Source organism: Schistocerca gregaria, chromosome 1, assembly GCF_023897955.1.
Source record: "Schistocerca gregaria isolate iqSchGreg1 chromosome 1, iqSchGreg1.2, whole genome shotgun sequence".
In the NCBI taxonomy this organism is placed as follows: domain Eukaryota; kingdom Metazoa; phylum Arthropoda; class Insecta; order Orthoptera; family Acrididae; genus Schistocerca; species Schistocerca gregaria.
This window is the reverse complement of record NC_064920.1, coordinates 805,900,286-805,923,819: the sequence shown is the minus strand read 5'-3', so window position 1 is coordinate 805,923,819 and position 23,534 is coordinate 805,900,286. Positions and strand designations below refer to the sequence as shown.

Sequence of the window (23,534 nt, the reverse complement as noted above, 5' to 3'; positions counted from 1 at the left end):
AAAAAGATTGAAATTTCAGGGAAGCAATTGCTGCCAGACTTTCGTCAACGGGAGATTAATTCCAGAGCCTTGAGTATTTATTTCACATTTCAAAGAAAGTGACGACAAACAACCTTATTTTGTTTTCTACGTAGCCTTTCTCAGTATTCTACCAAATGTAGCAGCAGTTTTCTGCAGATCACCTTGTTTTATTGCTGTTCTTGTACTGCTTGCATCATATACTTCACAAGCAGCCATCAACCTGATGCAACGATAACAACTCAACAGTCTGCTACCTCGTCCACTGCAATTTTTTTCCCCTCCCCGGAGAAACAGTACAGCAAGAGAAAACAAAACACCTAACAACTCTATACAACAGAGGACAATGCAACGTACACACTTTCACTGTGCAGCAGTGACATGGTTTCCTTTGATCTATACAGACACTGCATATATTTCGGGCGTATTATAGTATTAGAGGGTTGTAGCATCGCGCCTTAGTACCTGAATAGTGTAAATTCGCGTAGTCGTCTGTCTTCTGTTTTTGTTTTGAACAGCCAGTGTCGGTTGGTCACAGCCATTGTGCTCTTTGCCGCCGTTGGATAAGCAGCTGCAGCAGCAAGTCGTATAACCCTAGCTTACTTATTTGTTAGATAGTTTAATTAATTTCTTTGCATGTTTTTGGGTACTTGCATTGTTTAATTCATATATTTCGGGCGTATTATAGTATTTGACAGTTGTAGCATCGCACTTTAGTGTTTACTTGGTAGATTCTTATTTAAATTGCGTGAGAGTTTCGTATAGGAGGTGCAATTTCGAGTTTTAGTTACTGTAATCTAAATTCAGCAGATTGTAGCGCAGTCGTTAGGCATTTGTACAGGTTAGTTGATACATTCTTTGCGTGTTTCGCTTGCGTTATCTAGGCACGGACTCGTGTTTCAGTAACTGTTGTTCAACATCGATTAGAATGGACAGGGACTGCGATTGCTGTGTTCGGATGAGGGCTGACTTGGCATCCCTTCGCTCACAGCTGCAATCGGCGCTGACTTCGATCACGCAGCTTGAGGCTGTTGCCAATGGGCACCACTGTGGGGAGCCGGACTTGGGTATCACGGGGATGTCAACCTCGTCCCGTCTGTCCCCAGATCGGTCTGCCGCTGTGGTTGCCCCGGTTGCTGCCCGCAGTGGGGCTGAGCCCTTGCCTGTGGTTGATTGGGAGGTCGTTCCAAGGCGTGGCAGGCAGCGAAAGGTGTCCCCGGAGGCTGATCAGAAAGCCTCCCCGGTGCGTCTGACAAACCGGTTTCAGGCACTCTCTCTCGCTGAGCCAGATGCAGCTGCCTGCCCTGTTTCAGAGGATCATTCTCAGCCTTCCAGGTCCGGGCAATCGCAGAGGGTGGGCTTACTGGTAGTTGGGAGCTCCAATGTTAGGCGCGTAATGGGCCCCTTAGGGATACGGCGGCTAAGGAGGGGAAAAAATCCAGTGTACACTCAGTGTGCATTCCGGGAGGAGTCATTCCTGATGTGGAAAGGGTCCTTCCGGATGCCATGAAGAGCACAGGGTGCAGCCAGCTGCAGGTGGTGGCACATGTCGGCACTAATGACGTGTGTCGCTTTGGATCTGAGGAAATTCTTTCTGGATTCCAGCGGCTATCTGATTTGGTGAAGGCTGCCGGTCTTGCTTATGAGATGAAGGCAGAGTTCACCATCTGCAGCATCGTTGACAGAACCAACTGCGGACCTTTGGTGCAGAGCCGGGTGGAGGGTCTGAATCAGAGGCTCAGACGGTTTTGCGACCGTATTGGCTGCAGATTCCTTGACTTGCGCCATAGGGTGGTGGGGTTTCGGGTTCCGCTGAATAGGTCAGGAGTTCACTACACTCAGCTGGCGGCTACACGGGTAGCGGAGGCTGTGTGGCGTGGACTGGGCGGTTTTTTAGGTTAGAAGGCCTCGGGAAAGTGCGGGATGGGCTGCAATGTCAAAGGGTGCTTGGCAATTACAGGACGTGCTTGGATCAAGGAACAGTCGGAATTATAGTTGTAAATTGTTGTAGTTACGCTGGAAAAGTCCCTGAGCTTCAAGCGCTAATAGAAAGCACAGAAGCTGATATTGTTATAGGTACAGAAAGCTGGCTAAAGCCTGAAATAAGTTCTGCAGAAATTTTTACAAGTCTCAGACGGTGTTTAGGAAAGATAGATTAGGCAGAATTGGTGGTGGAGTGTTTGTGTCTGTCAGTAGTGGTTTATCTTGTAGTGAAGTCGAAGTAGATACTCCGTGCAAATTGGTATGGGTGGAGAGCATACTTAACAGCCGAATTAAGTTAATAATTGGCTCCTTCTACCGACCCCCAGACTCCGATGATACAGTTGCGGAACAGTTCAGAAAAAGTTTGAGTCTCGTAACAAATAAATACCCCACTCATACGGTTATAGTTGGTGGGGTCTTCAACCTACCCTCGGTATGTTGGCAAAAATACTTGTTCAAAACCGGTGGTAGGCAGAAAAGTCTTCAGAGATTGTCCTAAATGCTTTCTCCGAAAATTATTTCAAGCAGTTAGTCCACAAACCCACGTGAATTGTAAATGGTTGCGAAAACACACTTGACCTCTTAGCCACAAACAATCCAGAGCTGATAGAGAGCATCATGACTGATACAGGGATTAGTGATCACAAGGTCGTTGTAGCTAGGCTCAATACCATTTCTTCCAAATCCATCAGAAACAAACGCAAAATAATTTTATTTAAAAAAGTGGATAAAGTGTCACTAGAAGCCTTCCTAAAAGACAATTTCCATTCCTTCCGAACTGACTATGCGAATGTAGACGAGATGTGGCTCAAATTCAAAGATATAGTAGCAACAGCAATTGAGATATTCATACCTCATAAATTGGTAAGAGATGGAACGGATCCCCCGTGGTACACAAAAAAGGTCCGAACGCTGTTGCAGAGGCAACGGAAAAAGCATGCAAAGTTCAGAAGAACGTGAAATCCCGAAGATGGGCTAAAATTTACAGACGCGCGAAATTTGGCACGTACTTCGATGCAAGATGCCTTTAATAGGTTCCACAACGAAACATTGTCTCGAAATTTGGTAGAAAATCTGAAGAAATTCTGGTCGTATGTAAAGTACACAAGTGGCAAGACGCAGTCAATACCTTCGCTGCGCAGTGCCGATGGTACTGTTATCGACGACTGTGCCGCTAAAGCGGAGTTATTGAACGCAGTTTTCTGAAATTCCTTCACCAGGGAAGACGAATGGAATATTCCAGAATTTGAAACACGAACATCTGCTAGCATGAGTCTCTTAGAAGTAGATACCTTAGGGGTTGCGAAGCAACTCAAATCGCTTGATACGGCAAGTCTTCAGGTCCAGATTGAATACCGATTAGGTTCCTTTCAGATTACGCTGATACTATAGCTCACTACTTAGCACTCATATACAACCGCTCGCTCACCGATAGATCTGTACCTACAGATTGGAAAATTGCGCAGGTTGCACCAGTGTTAAAGAAGGGTAGTAGGAGTAATCCATTTAACTACAGACCTATAACATTGACGTCGGTTTGCAGTAGGGTTTTGGAGCATATACTGTATTCAAACATTATGAATCACCTCGAAGGGAACGATCTATTGATATGTAATCAGCATGGCTTCAGAAAACATCGCTCTTGTGCAACACAGCTAGCTCTTTATTCGCACGAAGTAATGGCCGCTATCGACAGGGATCTCAAGTTGATTTCTTATTTCTAGATTTCCGGAAAGCTTTTGACACCGTTCCTCACAAGCGACTTCTAATCAAGCTGCGGAGCTATGGGGTATTGTCTCAGTTGTGCGACTGGATTTGTGATTTCCTGTCAGGAAGGTCGCAGTTCGTAGTAATAGACGGCAAATCATCGAGTAAAACTGAAGTGATATCAGGTGTTCCCCAGGTAAGCGTCCTGGGACCTCTACTGTTCCTGATCTATATAAATGACCAGGGTGACTATCTAAGCAGTTCTCTTAGGTTGTTCGCAGATGATGCTGTAATTTACCGTCTAGTAAGGTCATCCGAAGACCAGTATCAGTTGCAAAGCGATTTAGAAAAGATTGCTGTATGGTGTGTCAGGTGGCAGTTGACGCTAAATAACGAAAAGTGTGAGATGATCCACATGAGTTCCAAAAGAAATCCATTGGAATTCGATTACTCGATAAATAGTACAATTCTCAAGGCTGTCAATTCAACTAAGTACCTGGGTGTTAAAATTACAAACAACTTCAGTTGGAAGGACCACATAGATAATATTGTCGGGAAGCGAGCCAAAGGTTGCGTTTCATTGGCAGGACACTTAGAAGATGCAACAAGTCCACTAAAGAGACAGCTTACACTACACTCATTCGTCCTCTGTTAGAATATTGCTGTGCGGTGTGGGATCCTTACCAGGTGGGATTGACGGAGGACATCGAAAGGGTGCAAAAAAAGGGCAGCTCGTTTTGTATTATCACGTTATAGGGGAGAGAGTGTGTCAACACACAGTTGGGATGGAAGTCATTACAGCATAGACGTTTTTCGGCGCGGCGAGACCTTTTTACGAAATTTGTCACCAACATTCTCTTCCGAATGCGAAAAAATTTTGTTGAGCCCAAACTACATAGGTAGGAATGATCATCAAAATTAAAATAAGAGAAATCAGAGCTTGAACAGAAAGGTTTAGGTGTTTGTTTTTCCCGCTCTCTGTTCGGGAGTGGAATAGTAGAGAGATAGTATGATTGTGGTTCGATGAACCCTCTGCCAAGCACTTAAATGTGAATTGCAGAGTAGTTATGTAGATGTAGATGCTATGGACAAATGTTTGTGTTTTGAAAGATGTTTCCAAATGGGATATGCATCCAATAGCTGGAAACATGTTTCAAGCTTAATGTTTACACGGCTTGAAGTTTACTCGACACGAGTAAACTTCTATTGGCTACAGGACACACACACACACACACACACACACACACACACACACACACACACACACACAAAACCATTTTAGATTCAGACATCCTTCAATGTACTCTAGTTTTCATTATTTTCATCAAGGTTTGCTTTTTTGTGGATGATCACAAAGGAAACATCTCAAACATGTATAATTTTTAGTCATAGTATGTCGGAAAACAGGTAGGTTACTTTGTACACATTTCAGTTTTTTTTTTATGAGTTTATACTTGCTGTTACAAATCTGTCGTTTTTGAAGAACTGATGAAATTCATTGCCACAAATTGTTGTATAAGCATTGTATTATACATTTAATTCCCTTCACTTATACAGTGTGTTGCTGAGGATTACGATTTTTAATTGTATGTATGTTTTTGCTTGTATTTTGGTGGTTTTAATGTTTTTCTCGATTCTGCATGTTCCTCACTTTTGCAGTTTTTTAAGTTTGGATCCCACGAAAATGTAAAATTGGGCTTTCGCTGTAGATAAATTATTTACATACATGAGCAACAAGAGCGTACCTAACCCCATATGTGATTTCTTCTCAGTCGTAATAATGTCCTCAGGACAATATTGCTTGATTAATAAGTACAAGACTCGCCATTATTTTGGATTAGATGTGGTGTCATCTGTTCGCTGGTTATATCATAATGGTGTCATCAGTTCCCTAAAATCTCAGTTTATCTACAAAAACAGCGCAATTCATGGAGTCAAATGCCCTAAATAGGATGCAGAAAATACCAAATGGTGGTACTCTGTTATTTAATGCTGGGAGGATTTGTTGAGTGAACATAACATGTAAATGGCATTCTCAGTAGAGCCTCTCTTCTGAAATCCAAATTGTGATTTACTAAGGATATCATTGTTGCTGAGGTGACATGTTCTAGATTACATCACCTTCTGAAAAAAATTGGTATATGATGACTTCTCTCCTGTTAAACTACCACCTTATTTAAAGAGAGATCTTATGTCTTACTTGAGTCTCTCTGTAAAAATGCCTTGTGTTAATGGTGCATTACATATTTCAGAAAAGACAGGACTTATTACTTGGAAACAAATGTACATCTACGTTTATATTCTCACGATGTGCATGGCAGAGGTTAGGTCCCATTGTACTATTTACTAGGGTTTCTTTCCATTTGATTCACATATGGAGTGTGGGAAGAATGATGGTGTGAATGCCTCTGTGCATGCAGCAATTAACCTAATCTTATCCTCACAATCCCTATGTGAGTGATATGTAAGGGGTTGTAGTATACCCGTAGAGTAGTCATTGAAACTTTGTTAACAGACTTTCTTGGGATACTTTACATATGTGTTAGTCTGCCGGTTCAGCTCATTCAGTATCTCTGTGAGACTCTCCCATGGATAAAACAGACTTAGGACCATCTGTGCTGCCTTTCTCTGCTTACGTTCAATATCCCCTGTTCGTATTTGGTACAGGTCCACACTCTTCAGGAATATTCTAGGATGGGTCACATGAGTGATCTGTAAGCAATCTCTTCTGTAGATTATCACTTCCCCAGTGTTCTACCAATAAACCGAAGTTTGCCACCTGCTTTACTCACAACTGAACCTATGTGACCATTCCATTTCATATCCCTACAAAGTTTTACAAGCCAGCTATTTGTATGAGCTGACCAATCCAAACAGTGACTCATCAATATTATTATTATTATTATTATTATTATTATTATTATTATTATTATTATTATTATAGGATACTACGTTTTTACATTTTGTGAAGTGCAAAGTTTTACATTTCTGAACAAGTTGCCAAGCACTGCACCAGACTGAAATCTTGTCAAGATCTGACTGAATATATGTGCAGCTTCTCTTAGATGGCACTTCAGTATAGATAACTGCATCATCTGCAAAAAGCTTGATTTTATTGTTAAATTGTCAGAAGGTCATTAATATAAAACATGAACAGCAAGGGTGCCAACACATTTCCCTGGTGCACACCAGAAGTACATCTGATGATAACGTGTTGTTTCGTCCCTACCAAAGAGTCCTCAGTCCAGTCACAAATTTCACTTGATACCCCATATGATCATACTTTTGACATTAAATGCAGTTGTGGTACTGAGTCAAATGCTTTTCAGAAATAAAGACACACGGCATCTACCTGGTTGCCTTGATCCAAAGCTTTCAGTATGTCTTGCGAGAAAAGTGTGAGTTCGATTTTAAATGATCAATGTTTTTGAAACTTGTACTGGCTGTCATGGAGAAGATCATTCTGTTCAAGATACCCAATTTTGTTTGCACTCGGAATTTGCTCTAAGATTCTACAATGATTTAATGTCAAAGATTTTGGACGGTAGCTTTGTTGATCACTTCAACTACCCTTCTTGTAGTTGGGTGTGACCTTTGCCTTTTTCCAAGAACTGGGCACGGTTTGTTGCTCGAGGGATCTGTGATAGATTATAGTGAGAAGAGGGGCTAACTCCGATGCAAATTCAGTATAGAGTCCGACAGGGATTCCATCAGGTCCTGGAGCTTTGTTCATCTTCAATGATTCCAGCTATTTCTCAACACCACTGACACTAAAATTTATTTCATTCATGTTTTCAGTGGTACAAGGATTATATTGGGGCAGTTTTCTTGGGCTTTCCTTTGTAAATGAAAATTTAAAATGGAGTCAGAAGTTACAGCTTTTGCTTTGCTACCCTCAATTTCAGTTCGTCTCTTTTGCTAGGGGTTGGACACTAACTTTGGTGCCACTACCAGCTTTCACATGGAACCAGAATTTCTTTAGATTTTATAAAATGTTAAATGACAATATTCTGCTGTGATTGTCATTGAAGGAATCATGTGTTACCCTCTTGACAGCCAAAGGAGTTTCTTTCAGCAACTCTGTCTGTAGCCATATGCTTTGTTTTACACCTATTTCACAGTAATATCTGTTTCTTTAGAAGTTTCATTCAAGGACTGTGTACCACGAAGGTTCCCTCTAAATTATTGACTGTTCTTTTGTTCACATACCTATACAGTGTGTGGTCAACTATTCTTTTACTTGAGCCAGCACTGGCTCCAAGGCACCATCTGACGGGCCTCTGCGTGGGCTGTCTCCCATGGCTTCCAGATTTCTCCCTCCAAAGTGCCTGTTGTGCATTATTGTTGTCGATCCACTAAGGTGACCAGCTCCTCGAAGTTGTAGCACAGTCCTGTTTCTTGAGCCTTACTTTTGTAAAAAGCTGACACAGCTGTCCCATATACACCACCTAAAGACTATATGAATACAGAAGCTTAATGCTCTCTGCATCCTGGCCCACACATCTTGGGGTGCAGACTGTACCACTCTTCTCCATCTTTACCATGCTCTGGTCTTTTCCAAACTAGATTGTGAGAGTCAGGTTTATGGCTCAGTGACTCCTTCTACTTTGCAAATACTTGACCCTCTCCACCATTGTGGGGTGCATCTGGCTATTGGTGCCTTTCACACTAATCCCGCTGACAGTCTCCTCACAGAAGCGGAGATTCCCCCTCTACAAATACGATGGAGTCAACTCCTGGTTTCTTATGCAGTCGCCATTTGCCAGTTTCCTAACCATCCCGTGTACCCTGTCCTCTTTGCAAACGAAGGATATCTCCCTCCTGACGGTCGCCCATGCCGGTTGGAATGTGTCTCGCTTCCCCCCGTCAGGATCTCCATCTCTACTCACTGGAATGCACCCAATGTATTTCCTTCCATACCCTCCTTGGATGGTGCCTAAACCACAGATTAGGACCTGCCTATTCCAGCATTCCTAAGGTCCATGTTGCCCCTATGGTCTTCGGGTGTCTTGTATGTGCCATCCTTGCAGAGTTCCAAGGTGCCAACATCTTCTACACTGATGGTTCTAAAACAATAGATGAGGCTGGATATGATTTCACGCCTCCTACTGGCTTAAAACACCATTTATTGCCAGTATCATGTAGTGTGTTCGCAGCAGAGCTTCTAGCCATTCAGAGCTCTCCATTTTTTTTCTCAGGCCTCCCTCCAAAGTGTTTCAATTTGTTCTGACTCAATGAGCACACTGCAGACTATCGACTGATGCTACTACTCTCTTCACTCTTTGGTCTCTTTTATTCATGACTTCTCTGCCCTTGGCCATGCCACCTGCTCCGTTGTCTTTTTCTGGGTCGCAAATCATGTGGGTATCCCAGGGAATGAACTGGTTGATTGTTTGGCTAGAGAAGCAGATACTTATCCCTCATTCCCTTTCATGATTCCAGCTGCGGTTATGCGGATCTACATCAAATCTATTTTTGCCCAAAAGTGAAATGACATCTGGTGCGCTACTTCTCATAATAATAAATTGTGCACAATCAAGGAGTCTACTGCAGTTTGATGCTCTTCCTTCCACTCCTCACTGTTTTATGCCATCTACTCATTGGGCATACTAGGCTCACTCATTGTTTCTTCTTGCGTAACGAACCAAACTCACAATGTGGTTGAGGAGCCAGACTGACAGTATCCCACACATTGGTGGAATGTCCCCTCCTTTTGACCCTTCATGCTAACTATAATCTTCCAGATTCTTCAATTTTAATATTGGAAGACGTTTCATGAATGGTTGAACTGGTCCTCAGTTTCCTCTGTGAAAGTGGCTTTTATTTCCAGATATAAGGTTTTGCTTTGCTTCAGAAGCAGGGGCTGGGTGGTTGTGGTTGGGACCTTGTTTCATGTCTTCTCGGTCTGGGACCTCATGACCACTCCACCTTGGAAAGAACACTCTGTTTTTCCAGTTTTTAGATTTGGTCTCACATTTTATGTCTTTTGCCGTGTGCATTTTAACTTCATTATTTTATAATTTGACTCCCTTGACTGGATACATCTACTTTTTGTGGACCCTCTTCCTTGTGTGAGGATGCCGGAGTGGCCGAGCGGTTCTAGGCACTACAGTCTGGAACTGCGCGACCGCTACAGTCGCAGGTTCGAATCCTGCCTTGGGCATGGATTTGTGTGATGTCCTTAGGTTAGTTAGGTTTAAGTAGTTCTAAGTTCTAGGGGACTGATGACCACAGATGTTAAGTCCCATAGTGCTCAGAGCCATTTGAACCTTGAGTGAGTAGCTACAGAATCGTGGGACTGATGAGCTCGCCATTTGGTTCCATGAACCCTCTTAAATAATGAATCAGTCAGTCATTTACATGAGCCAGAAATTCTCTACATGCTCCTGACCTGTGCTGAAAGATTCAAGTTACTCTGAGGTATGTTACTACTAATTTTTTTATCTTGTTTACTGAACACACATAGCTTTCTGCTTGCCACAACCACATCATGATCATTGATACTGCTTTGATGTAGCTATTTCCAAAGAGGTCAAGTGTATTTGTTGCCCTTAGATCCAATATATTTACGACTCCGTTAGAAACACCATCAAATCCAGAGGAGGTTTTATTTTATTTTTGAGAGGACATATAATTTTCTTTGTTTCAGGAGGAGACATTTGTGGTACATTCATATGATTGAATTTTATGACAACTGCATTTTCAATGTACAGCTGTGATTTTTCTCCTATATATTTTCTACTATATTAAAGAAATTATATTTGCTGCTGGTGTCTCATCATTTGTTGCTGTTTTATTTAATTCATTAGTGGTGATTTCCTGCTCTGTGGTTATCCTGTCTCATTTCACTACATTCCATACAGCTGTAAGTCTGTTGTTGAAATTATTTATTTTCTCCATCCAGGAATTTCCATTATTGTTAGTCATGGAAAAGATTAAATGTAAAGTCGCCTTTTTATTTATTATAATTTTCATCCCAGAACATCAGTCGAAACTTTTCTTAAAAACATTTGTTGTGGACTCTCTAATGATTCTGGTTTCCAGAAACAGGCAGACTTTATTAAATCTTGTCACAGTATAAGAACATTGGGGGCAGATTGTGTGTTACTAACAAGTATGTGGTGTATTCCCTTACTTGGAAGTTTGTGCTGGCTTAAGACATCCTGTTGCATACAAGGAATGGTAATTTAGCATTCATTCTCTTCTTTATTTAGACGAAAGGAGGTATCTGAAGTCATAGACAAACAAATAGAAAATCTCCTTTACTCTTGGCTTTTATTTTCTTTGTTTTGAGCCTAAATGAATAAGCTAACTATGAATCCTCATTTCCATGTGGAGTAAAACAACATTTAGTGCAAATTTCCATGCCTTTTTTGCAGGTGTTATTAAGATAGTATTTGAAAGTTATGAGAGTGTGGCATTTGTTTTTAAGAACATGCACTCTGACAAAGGGACCTTAAGTGGTGTCCCTTTTAGATTTTCTTCTTATTTGCAGGATTTCAAGGCCAGAATGTGGACATCAGTTTTCTCAGGCAGTACAATGCGGTTAAAAATGAAAATTAGAAAATTTCTGAATGCTATTAAGTACAAAACATATGTATCATACCATGAAATTAATTGGTAGCTCAGCACATAGCATAATTGAATTATAAACATAATGCTGCTAGAATGAGATTTTCACTCTGCAGCGGAGTGTGCAGTGATATGAAACTTCCTGGCAGATTAAAACTGTGTGCCCGACCGAGACTGCCCGCGAAAGGCAAAGGTCCCGAGTTCAAGTCTCGGTCGGGCACACAGTTTTAATCTGCCAGGAAGTTTCATGATGCTGCTAGTTTGAATTTCACTGGTTTCTCCAACAGGAAGGAGGTGGTTCTGTTACTAGGTAGTTCGCACGACAGAGCGTGGGCCAGCACTTGCAGGAAGTGTTTGGGAGTGAGTACCAGGTCATCAGCATTGTGAATCCTAGTGCAGGGCTTGCTCAGATGACTGTTAGTGTTGGGGAGCTATGTAGGAATTTTATGAAAGAGGATGAGGTAGTGATTGTGGGTGGAGCTGGGAATAGTTTTGATAGGGACAAGGAATATGGTGTAGGTGGTGTCCTTGTGGCACTAATGTGCACTTCATGCAGCTGTTTGTGAACTGAGCATGGTCAGACCACTCGTGGAAAACTTCCTGTAGTAGTTGGTGTTAGAGCTGCACCCTTTTTAAATTGAAGTCAGCTGATAGGTGTCCTTGTTTGAAGGAAGTCCCTCTACCTCTAACAAAGGAATCACCTTCAGAGGTGGTCAGGTATGCAAATAGTGAAGGAAGCAGCATGTTTCATCCAAAAATGAGAGGTACTAGACATAAAGGTAGTGAACTGCTTCTAGACGATGACTCTGACGATATTGGTATATTGGAGCAACACTTAAGTAACTTGACAATTCAGAGGCTTCCTTTGTCAGGATACAGATTAGGTGGCTTTTTTGAGTTCTTTTGCAGTGGGGGAGTGGCCATACATAAAAAATAGTATTCCAATTGAGTCCAAAGGCGTTTCATAGCACTGCACTGAACAGGTGTGTGAATGTAATGCAGGGGCATTTGAATTTACTGAAAATAAACTACTTGTTGTTGTTTGTGGGTCCCCTAATTCTGAGTTGAGAACATTTCTGCTTAAGCTAGATATGATTCTTGGTGTACTTTATAGCAAGTGCATAAAACTAGTTATATGTGGTGACTTCAGCATTAATGTTGTATGTGATGGTGCAAGAGAAAGGATGTTGGAAGGTGCCTTAAATTCATATGATCTGATGCAGAAATTCTAGCCAAGGTGCAGGGGAACAGTTGCACAGTCTTAGACAAATGCTATGTCTAATTACATATTATATAGAAATGCTAATCCAGTGGCAACAAGTTTTTTAAACCTCGTTAAGGAACACGAATGGCAAGATGTTTATAGTGCCAACAACATAGATGACAAACAAATGCTTTCCTTAACACATTTCTCATGCTCTTTGGAAGTTGCTTTCCATTAGAACGTTATAAACAGGGTGTAGCAGTAAAAGGCAGCCTGGGTGGCTGACTAGTGGGATAAGGATGTCATGTAGAACAATGTTGTAACTACATCAAAATGTTCAAAGTAGTCACAGTCAAGCAACAGTAGCCCCTTAGAAACAGCATTGTGAGCTGCTTACAAATATTATGTGGAAGGCAAAGAGTATGTGGTACACAAATAGAATAGGTAATAAAATTAAAACCATATGGTCAGTCGTGAAGGCAGTGTCTGGTCAGCGGCACAAGGTCGACAATATAAAATCAGTTCATAGTAAAAATATTGTTGTTACTGAAAAATCAGATATATGTACAGCATTTAACAATCTTTTCTTAGCATTGCTTCTGAATTAAATAAAAAATTTGTTTGTACAGGAGATCATATAAATATCTTAGAAAATGCCTTTCCGAGATTGACGTCTGAAATACTCCTCTGTGATACAGAAAAGGGGGAGATTGAGTCAATAATTAAATCACTGAAGACTAAGGACTCTCATGGGTATGATGGAGTTCCTAGCAGAGTATTAGTCATGGGCTGCACATGTTAGCTCTGTATTTAGCCATATTTGTAATTTTGCCTTTAGGAATGGTCCATTTCCTGAATGAATATAGTACTCAGTAGCAATGCCACTTTATAAAAAGGGGAAAGGAATAATGTAGACAATTTTAGATTTCTATGCCATCAGTGTTTGCTAAAGTTACTGAAAAGGCTGTGTGTGTAAGGATAATTGATCATTTTGTTTCACATAATTTACTATCAAATATACAGTTCAGTTTTAGAAGTGATTTAACAACTGAAAATGCTATATTCTCTTTCTCTGTGAGGTACTGGATGGATTAAACAAAAGGTTTCAAATGCTGTGCATCTTTTTTTGGTTTAACTAAGGCATTTGGTTTGTGTTGACAGCAAAATATTGCTCCAGAAGTTGGGCCATTATGGAATAGGGGAGTAGCTCACAACTGGTTCACCTCTAACTTTAAGAACAGACAGAACAAGGTAATTATCCACAGTGTTAGGAATGGCTGTGATGTGGGGCCTGAGTGGGGTACAGTCAAATGGGGATGTCCCAGGGATCAGTGCTGGGGCCACTCCTGTTCCTTTTTTTATGTAAATGAGATCCCCTCTAGTATTACAGACAATTCTAAAATATTTCTGTTTGCTGATGACACTAGCTTGGTAGTAAAGGATGTTGTGTGCAACACTGGCACTGTTTCAAATAGTACAGTTCACGAGATACGTTCAAGGCTTCTAGAAAACAAATGCCAAATCACAGCCAAAACTCAGTTTTTACAGTTTCTAAAACACATTTCAACAAAACCTGTCTTTTTAATTTCACAGAGTGACCATATTATTAGTGGAACTAATCAGTTTAAATTTACAGATTGTAAACTGTCATGGAAAGCCCACATTCAGGATCTTGTTCAAAGACTTAATGCTGCCATTTTTACTATTCAAATGGTATCTGAAGTAAGTGATAATTCAATGTGAAAAGTAGTCTACTTTGCTTATTTTCATTTGGTTTTATATTTTGGGGTAGCTCTTCCTATTTTCAAAGGATGTTTGTAGCTCAGAAACAGGTGATTCAGGCAATAAGTGGTGTAATTTCGCAAACCACTTGTCGGCCCCTGTTCATTAGCCAGGGGTATTCTGGTATTTTGACATTGGCCTGGTGATCAAAAAGTCAGTATAAATTTGAAAAATGAATAAATCACGGAATAATGTAGATAGAGAGGTACAAATTGACACACATGCTTGGAATGACATGGGGTTTTATTAGAATGAAAAAAAAAATACAATGTTCAAAAAATGTCCAACAGATGGCGCTTCATCTGATCAGAATAGCAATAATTAGCATAACAAAGTAAGACAAAGCAAAGATGATGATATTTACAGGAAATGCTCAATATATCCACCATTATTCCTCAACAACAGCTGTAGTCGAGGAATAATGTTGTTAACAGCACTGTAAAGCATGTCCGGAGTTATGGTGAGGCATTGGTGTCGGATGTTGTCTTTCAGCATCCCTAGACATGTCGGTCGATCACAATGCACTTGCGACTTCAGGTAACCCCAAAGCCACAGACTGAGGTCTGGGGACCTGGGAGGCCAAGCATGACGAAAGTGGCGGCTGAGCACACGATCACCACCAATAGATGTGTGCAAGATATCTTTCATGCGCCTAGCAACATGTTTTTTTCTTTACTCCCATTTCTTTTTAATAATAGCAGCTTATTCCAAAGAACTAGCAGCTTCCGCTCAGTTAATACTAGGCAGAAATCCAATCTGCACTTGGATCACACTACCTTGACTCTTGTGCAGAAAGGTGTGCAGTATACTGCTGCATCCATTTTCAGTAAGCTACCGCAAGAATTCAAAAATTTCCACACACTGCTCCTCTCTCCTCTGGCACTCAAACTTGTATTTTGTTTATGCTCCCAGCCATGTACCACTATAGAGTCAATGTTAAATACTAAGCTTTCTGGGGTCATGGCCACAGGTTTTAGTGTTGCCAGTGGATGTCACACTCAGCAAGTTGTCTTTAGAGAGTGGCCAGTACTGCTTTGCTACATTTTTTTTTTCTCCATAAATGTGATGGCATGTATGAACAGGTGATGGCTGGGTGCAAACTCCAGTATTAATCTCTGGCACTGAGGCCAAAACAGTAGATGAATTTGTAGAAAATACCCTAATAAAAGTGTCTTGAGGTATTGTATGCTTATTGGACAAATAATAAAAATCCCTAGCACTATTTATCTAACCGTTTATCGAGATCAATACAGTGAATGTAGAAAGATATGTATGCAGCTATGTTTTTCTGCTTTGAAACTTTTCAGGAGACAGTTTAGTGATTTATCAAGAACATAGACCACATATGTAGTTGTTTTAAGATTATTATTTTTCCCCAGTGTAGAGTGCAAGAAGTTAAACATGAAACCAACATTACACCAGATAAGATAAAAACACAAAATAAATATCATCTTCTTAATTTAGACTATAAATCTGCGTGTGTGCTGTGTTTTGCGACTACAAACTTTATAGTGTAACGGATTGTCAAGGTGATCTGTTTAGCAAACACTTACTTACAGTAGGTGCTAAAAAATGTAACAACCACCAGCAACAAATGAGGGGAGAAACGTGTCCATTCCAACAGTTAGCAGTAATACCTGGTGTTCCAGATCATGATAACAGTGAGACTGAAACTTTACATTACCAGCGGTACTGGGAGATCAGCATTCATAAAGTATGGTGATCATATGCACAAGATTATATGTCACAGTAGCCATTTAGTAGATTATAATACACAAAAATTAGAAAGGCTGAACATTATTTACAGAGAGATCTAGTCAACTGCATTTCTTTTTTCCTCAGTATTTATGACATTGTAATTCTCAAAGAGACAGCAAAGGATCTGGAAGAGCAGTGGAACAGAATGTACTGTGTTTGAAAGGAGGATATAAGATGAACATAATCAAAAGCAAAACGAGGATAATGGAATGTAGTCGAATTAAATCAGGTGATGCAGAGGGAATTAGATTAGGAAATGAGACACTTAAGGTAGTAGACGAGTTTTGCTTTGTTGTTGTTGTTGTTGTTGTTGTTGTTGTTGTTGTCTTCAGTCCTGAGACTGGTTTGATGCAGCTCTCCATGCTACTCTATCCTGTGCAAGCTGCTTCATCTCCCAGTACCTACTGCAACCTACATCCTTCTGAATCTGCTTAGTGTACTCATCTCTCGGTCTCCCTCTACGATTTTTACCCTCCACGCTGCCCTCCAATGCTAAATTTGTGATCCCTTGATGCCTCAAAACATGTCCTACCAACCGATCCCTTCTTCTAGTCAAGTTGTGCCACAAACTTCTCTTCTCCCCAATCCTATTCAATACCTCCTCATTAGTTACGTGATCTATCCACCTTATCTTCAGTATTCTTCTGTAGCACCACATTTCGAAAGCTTCTATTCTCTTCTTGTCCAAACTAGTTATCGTCCATGTTTCACTTCCGTACATGGCTACACTCCAAACAAATAGTTTCAGAAACGACTTCCTGATACATAAATCTATATTCGATGTTAACAAATTTCTCTTCTTGAGAAACGCTTTCCTTGCCATTGCCAGTCTACATTTTATATCCTCTCTACTTCGACCATCATCAGTTATTTTACTTCCTAAATAGCAAAACTCCTTTACTACTTTAAGTGTCTCATTTCCTAATCTAATTCCCTCAGCATCACCCGATTTAATTTGACTACATTCCATTATCCTCGTTTTGCTTTTGTTAATGTTCATCTTATATCCTCCTTTCAAGACACTGTCCATTCCATTCGACTGCTCTTCCAAGTCCTTTGCCGTCTCTGACAGAATTACAATGTCATCGGCGAACCTCAAAGTTTTTACTTCGTCTCCATGAATTTTAATACCTACTCCAAATTTTTCTTTTGTTTCCTTTACTGCTTGCTCAATATACAGATTGAATAACATCGGGGAGAGGCTACAACCCTGTCTCACTCCTTTCCCAACCACTGCTTCCCTTTCATGCCCCTCGACTCTTATTACTGCCATCTGGTTTCTGTACAAATTATAAATAGCCTTTCGCTCCCTGTATTTTACCCCTGCCACCTTTAGAATTTGAAAAAGAGTATTCCAGTCAACATTGTCAAAAGCTTTCTCTAAGTCTACAAATGCTAGAAACGTAGGTTTGCCTTTTCTTAATCTTTCTTCTAAGATAAGTCGTAAGGTCAGTATTGCCTCACGTGTTCCAACATTTCGACGGAATCCAAACTGATCTTCCCCGAGGTCGGCTTCTACTAGTTTTTCCATTCGTCTGTAAAGAATTAGCGTTAATATTTTGCAGCTGTGACTTATTAAACTGATAGTTCGGTAATTTTCACATCTGTCAGCACCTGCTTTCTTTGGGATTGGAATTATTATATTCTTCTTGAAGTCTGAGGGTATTTCGCCTGTCTCATACATCTTGCTCACCAGCTGGCAGATTTTTGTCATGACTGGCTCTCCCAAGGCCGTCAGTAGTTCTAATGGAATGTTGTCTACTCCGGGGGCCTTGTTTCGACTCAGGTCTTTCAGTGCTCTGTCAAACTCTTCACGCAGTATCGTATCTCCCATTTCGTCTTCATCTACATCCTCTTCTATTTCCACAATATTGTCCTCAAGTACATCGCCCTTGTATAAACCTTCTATATACTCCTTCCACCTTTCTGCCTTCCCTTCTTTGCTTAGAACTGGGCTGCCATCTGAGCTCTTGATATTCATACATGTGGTTCTCTTCTCTCCAAAGGTCTCTTTAATTTTCCTGTAGGCAGTATCTATCTTACCCCTAGTGAGATAAGCTTCTACATCCTTACATTTGTCCTCTAGCCATCCCTGTTTAGCCATTTTGCACTTCCTGTCGATCTCATTTTTGAGACGTTTGTATTCCTTTTTGCCTGCTTCATTTACTGCATTTTTATGTTTTCTCCTTTCATCAATTAAATTCAATATTTCTTCTGTTACCCAAGGATTTCTAGCAGCCCTCGTCTTTGTACCTACTTTATCCTCTGCTGCCTTCACTACTACATCCCTCAGAGCTACCCATTCTTCTTCTACTGTATTTCTTTCCCCTATTCCTGTCAATTGTTCCCTTATGCTCTCTTTGAAACTCTGTACAACCTCTGGTTCTTTCAGTTTATCCAGGTCCCATCTCCTTAATTTCCCACATTTTTGCAGTTTCTTGAGTTTTAATCTACAGGTCATAACCAATAGATTGTGGTCAGAGTCCACATCTGCCTCTGGGAATGTCTTACAACTTAAAACCTGGTTCCTAAATCTCTGTCTTACCATTATATAATCTATCTGATACCTTTTAGTATCTCCAGGGTTCTTTCACGTATACAACCTTCTTTCATGATTCTTAAACCAAGAGTTTTGCTATATGGGGAACAAAATAACTGATGATGGTCGAAGTAGAGAAGATATAATATGTAGACTGGCTATGACAAGGAAAATGTTCCTGAAGAATAGAAATTTGTTGACATAGAGTATAGGTTTATCAGGAAGTCTTTTCTGAAAGTATTTGTATGGAGTGTAGCCATGTATGGAGGTGAAACATGGACAGTAAGTAGTTTAGATAAAAAGATAATACAGGCTTTCGAGATGTGGTGCTACAGAATAATGCTGAAGATTAGATGGACAGATCAGTAACTAATGAGGAGGTACTGAATAGAATTCAGGAGAAGAGGAAGTTGTGACACAACTTGACTAGAAGAAGGCATAGGTTGGTAGGACATGTTATGAGGCATCAAGGGATCACTAATTTAGTATTGGAGAGCAGTGTGGAGGGTAAAAATTGGAGAGGGAGACAAAGAGATGAATACACTAAGCAGATTCAGGATGATGTAGGTTGCAGTAGGTACTTAGAGATGAAGTAGCCTGCCCAGGATAGGGTGGCACAGAGAGCTCCATCAAACCAGTCTCTGGACTGAAGACCACAACAACATTTAATACCTCCACTGTTCACGATTTATTTGTACCATGGAGAACAGAGTATATGGAATGCACTGGTATTACTGATGAAACTTCCCAGCAGAAGAATCACATTTTAATATGTGAGGGAAGTTTCTGCTGCAGAGTGAAAATTATTTTAGAGTGTTACTGGTGTACATTTCATTTAACATGCCCATTTCACATGTTGTTTCATATGACATAAATTGAAGATAAAATATTACTTTCATTGGAAATTGTGGTTCAGTATTTGTTATAATTTCCGCTTGAGGGATATAGAGAACTTAAATTTAACTAAGAAGAAAGGAGATTCCAACCAGTGACTCTTCCATCACCAGACTTCAACACTATGCATTTAGGATCAGGCATATGTTTAACTCATGCAAATTGTTTTGTGCTTATCAGTACTCTGAAATCATCTCATTTTTAGAGGCAGTTTTTTGGGGTTTTTAAATTGTGTCACACTGCTTTAGGAAATTGCAAATTTTGACAAATGTAGTGCTATGTTTTTCTGGTCCCAAGTAATGACAGAAGCTGCAGTTGATCCACATGTTATGGGTATGCTGTTCTTCATCCCAAAGTATTGTGTAGCTTGTGTAAATTCCTCACTACAACAGTGTTAAAAATGTTAAGCCCTTGCATCATTGTATACAAACAAATTTCTGTTCATATATACCACTTACCATCAGTAGTTTCAGATCAAGAAAGTACCATGTAAGGGAATGTTTGCACACTGTTCCATTTGATGTAAATACTTCATTGGAATAAATGAAAGGCTTAACAGTTTATGGACATATTGACTACATGCCTGACATCCCAGGTATAGTATTTGGAACTCAGTGCAGTTTTTTTAAATTTTGTTTTGGTAGTTCTTTTAAATTCATTGCTTTTACAGCGCACCATATTACCAAAAATGTTTCAATTTTAAAAAATTCCTCTTCATAGTACATTTATGTGTCTGATTACCACTTGCCAGTGAGTAGCTCCAGTATAAGCCCATAGTAGGATGACCTATTCATGGATAGAAAATTCAAACCAGTCACGTGTCCCCACTGTAATAGTTTGTGTGACTTCCTCAGCATTAGTTTCTGTGCTTTTACTTTCTGGTGAGTTGTAATCATTTAGTAGTTTCCGTAATGATGACTGTGATAAAAGTATGTTCACAATTCATGTTAAAGATATTTACAGTATTTTGTTTTGTGTCCACAACTCTTACAAACAGTTTATAACTTCTGAAAGCTAATTGCAGTTCCCCAGAATTCCCATACTCTTATTTTTTTTTCGTGTTTTCTGGTAAGTGAAATATTCCTCTTGCCTATTGTAGATATTATCTCCTTCATAAGATTCGTGATGTTTCTTTCAGTTAATCCTCCAGCAATTCAGCTCAGTGATCTTCAGAACTTCTTATCTGGTCTCAATGTCCCTACTCCTGAAACTACTACTCAGAGAACAGGCAAGTAACACTAATCTAAAATAATTTTTAAAAAGCGTTTCTGTAAACTCACTTATAAAAATTCAGAAACATTAAAGTTTGGTCCTTAAATGAATTGGTAATGTTTGAAACATATGTACACACAGTTGGAAAGACAGCATGTTTCATACATGCCTTTGTTAGTTCTTTGACTTCCTTTCTAAGTAGCTTAACACTTTCATCTAGAGTACATGAACCTACATCATCTAAATTTTGAATGTCTACAAAATATTTTCATGTCTATGGCACACACAAGTGAACTGAAGCAAGTATCTCAGAAACTGTTATAGAAGTAATTATAATTCCCCCACCCCACCAAACACACACCACACACACATACAAACCTAAAGAACTCTCGTAAGTGTTTGTATGAGTATTCATATTCATATATCAGATTACCTGATAGACACTTCAAATATAAAAAAAATGGCATTAATATCTGTCACCAAGGCAGTATGAAACATTTAACTACTGTCATCATGATAAAAACTGATTCTTTTAAAAGAATACATTTATTTTGTGCACCCAGTCCAGCATAGATTAATTAAAGGCGCTATGCTGTCTCGGAGGAAACACAAAACAAAATATTGTAAATTGATCATATACAATGGAAGAAGTTTGAAATTTTCCATTTAATGCCGAGATGGAATGCGGTGGTAGCGATCATATTGAGGCTGATAATGATGTGAGCAACAGTGCAGGTCTCGAGTGTCCAATGCGCTAAAGATAGGAAGTTGTGGAAAATCTCTCATAAATTGGAGGAAAAATTCCATTAATGCAGCTGTGTCAGAAGTGGAAGAGAGAAAATGGTGACACATATTTAATGATTAAGTTACTTCTTTTTTACCAACTTGTAACTTTTTGTTGAAAACAACCCCTTCTTAGTGATGGTTCTAAGTGTTTGGCACCACAGATGGGTTAGGTACTTTCAATGATATCCTCTCTGTCATAGAGCTCATGTAAGGTGGGATTTGTCATATTGTACAGTGATTACTTTAGGTGATGCATCCTAATAAGACATGGAGCACAATGGGGTTTTGAGGCCAAAGAAAATTGAAACTTCATGTTGGGGAGACAAAGGTTGCTGGATGTAATGACTGAATTGAGCAGATTTGCAGATCTAAATAAAAGAAAATATAAATGAGATATAATAAATATGTCTAATAGATATTAAACACTTCAAATATGTACCATAAAGGTACTTTCAAATGTTACATTCCAGCTTCTTGGTGGCTGTCTTCTATTTTCATTTACTAAGTGGTTCACTTGGAGGGAAGGGTGTTTCTAAAACAAATTTTACGTTTGTAATTTGTCAGTATTTAAAAAGTCATTGTGTTTTTAAACAGCCATGAAAGGAGAAAGTGGGCAAAATATACTTGATTTTGTGATCTAACACACAATGGTGGTGTGAATATGTGGAATTATATTAATATGAAGAAAAGATGATGCTATGGGTTCTGAGAGTTTAAAGTTCATAGAAGAGCAAGATTTCATGATTGAAGTATTTGTCATTTATGATATGGTAATGGTGGAAAGTTAAAATTGTTTGGTACAGTTATTATTTCCAGACATAACATTCATAGAAATCTTGATGCCTCATATTTCCCTTAAACCCAAGCTGAAGTTTTTGGAGCCCACTGTACACACAATGTTTACTCAAAGAATCTACTGTAACATTTTTACAAACATACAGAAAACTTTTGCTACAATTACCTTAAGAAGGTTCATATTAATGTTCTTAAAGTACTGTATGTAGCACAAAAGTAATTCATGTGAAAATGAAAGTTTTGCAACAGCTTTGTTATTTCAAAAGCTGATAATACTAATGTTAGTGCTCTACTTATAACCAGGTTTTTCTCTAAGTTCTTCAGTAATTTGGACATCATTTCAGACTTTTCTTCTTTGCTATTTACCTGAAGGAGGAACTGATCTGTGTTACTTTATATATCCTTTCTGCATAGTGATGCAGTTGTTTATTAAAAATATCAGAGCCTGTAGTGTACTATGGATATACTTCATCTTTATGTCTGCATGTTGCTATACAAAATAATTTGTTTCACTCCCACAAAAACATTTTAGCAGTTGCTATGTTGCACAGAGATATGTAATATAATTGTTCATGGACAACTATAACCAATATGTTGATCAAAATTATGTTGAGTGGTTTAAGTACAACAAAATCCAAGCAATATGACATGACCACTTTTTTTCCTGATGACATTAAGTTGGCTGGTATTAATGTATGCGAGAGGGTGTAAAGCTTCTCTCAGTGATCAAGAAAGAAGAAAAAACTTTGTGTACTGAACATCAGCCATATATATATCACTTCCAGTAAAACACCTGAATTGCTGCTGTTTGCATCCCGAGACAGAAACACATAGAAATCATCTGTCTTATCACTGATGCTTACATGTTTAAATCTTGTTTATAGTCAGGTGAGTGAAAGAATTATGAAGTGCTCACTACAGACACAGATATTTGTAAAAGAAAACTTTCAGTAGAGGGGACAAGACTCATTTTCAGGTTAACAGGATGTGTCAGAAATGATGAAAAATAGTAGAATGTTGTGATAAAATGGAAACTACCAATAAAGAAAGTGGGGAGAAAATACAGCTGCCAAAAATGATGCACACAATTCTAAAAGGAAAACGAGAGTGGAAGAATTCATAACAAAACAGCAAACAAGGGCAAGGAATTCATGCCGAGTTCTTGATGTGTGAAGTAATCATACTAGCAGTTAAGCATGCAATAAGATTTCACAACTTGATTATTCCTTCTGCTAACAAGACCAAGTTGTCTACAAATTTTCATGCCGTGTGTATTTTTGGTTG

General features: G+C 39.4%; 1 protein-coding gene across 4 annotated transcripts in view; it reads left to right on the top strand.

Annotated features, from left to right (window-relative positions):
* The window catches only part of LOC126270469 (proteasomal ubiquitin receptor ADRM1-B), a 101,970-nt gene that overhangs the window by 50,826 nt on the left and 27,610 nt on the right, over positions 1-23,534 (top strand). For 2 of the 4 annotated variants that reach the window (XM_049974073.1, XM_049974072.1), the window contains exon 6: positions 20,596-20,685. The exons of the other annotated variants lie outside the window; for them this stretch is intronic. In XM_049974073.1, the coding sequence (XP_049830030.1) occupies positions 20,596-20,685 (90 nt within the window). The remainder of the gene's footprint in view (positions 1-20,595; positions 20,686-23,534) is intronic. 4 annotated transcript variants of the gene reach the window in all.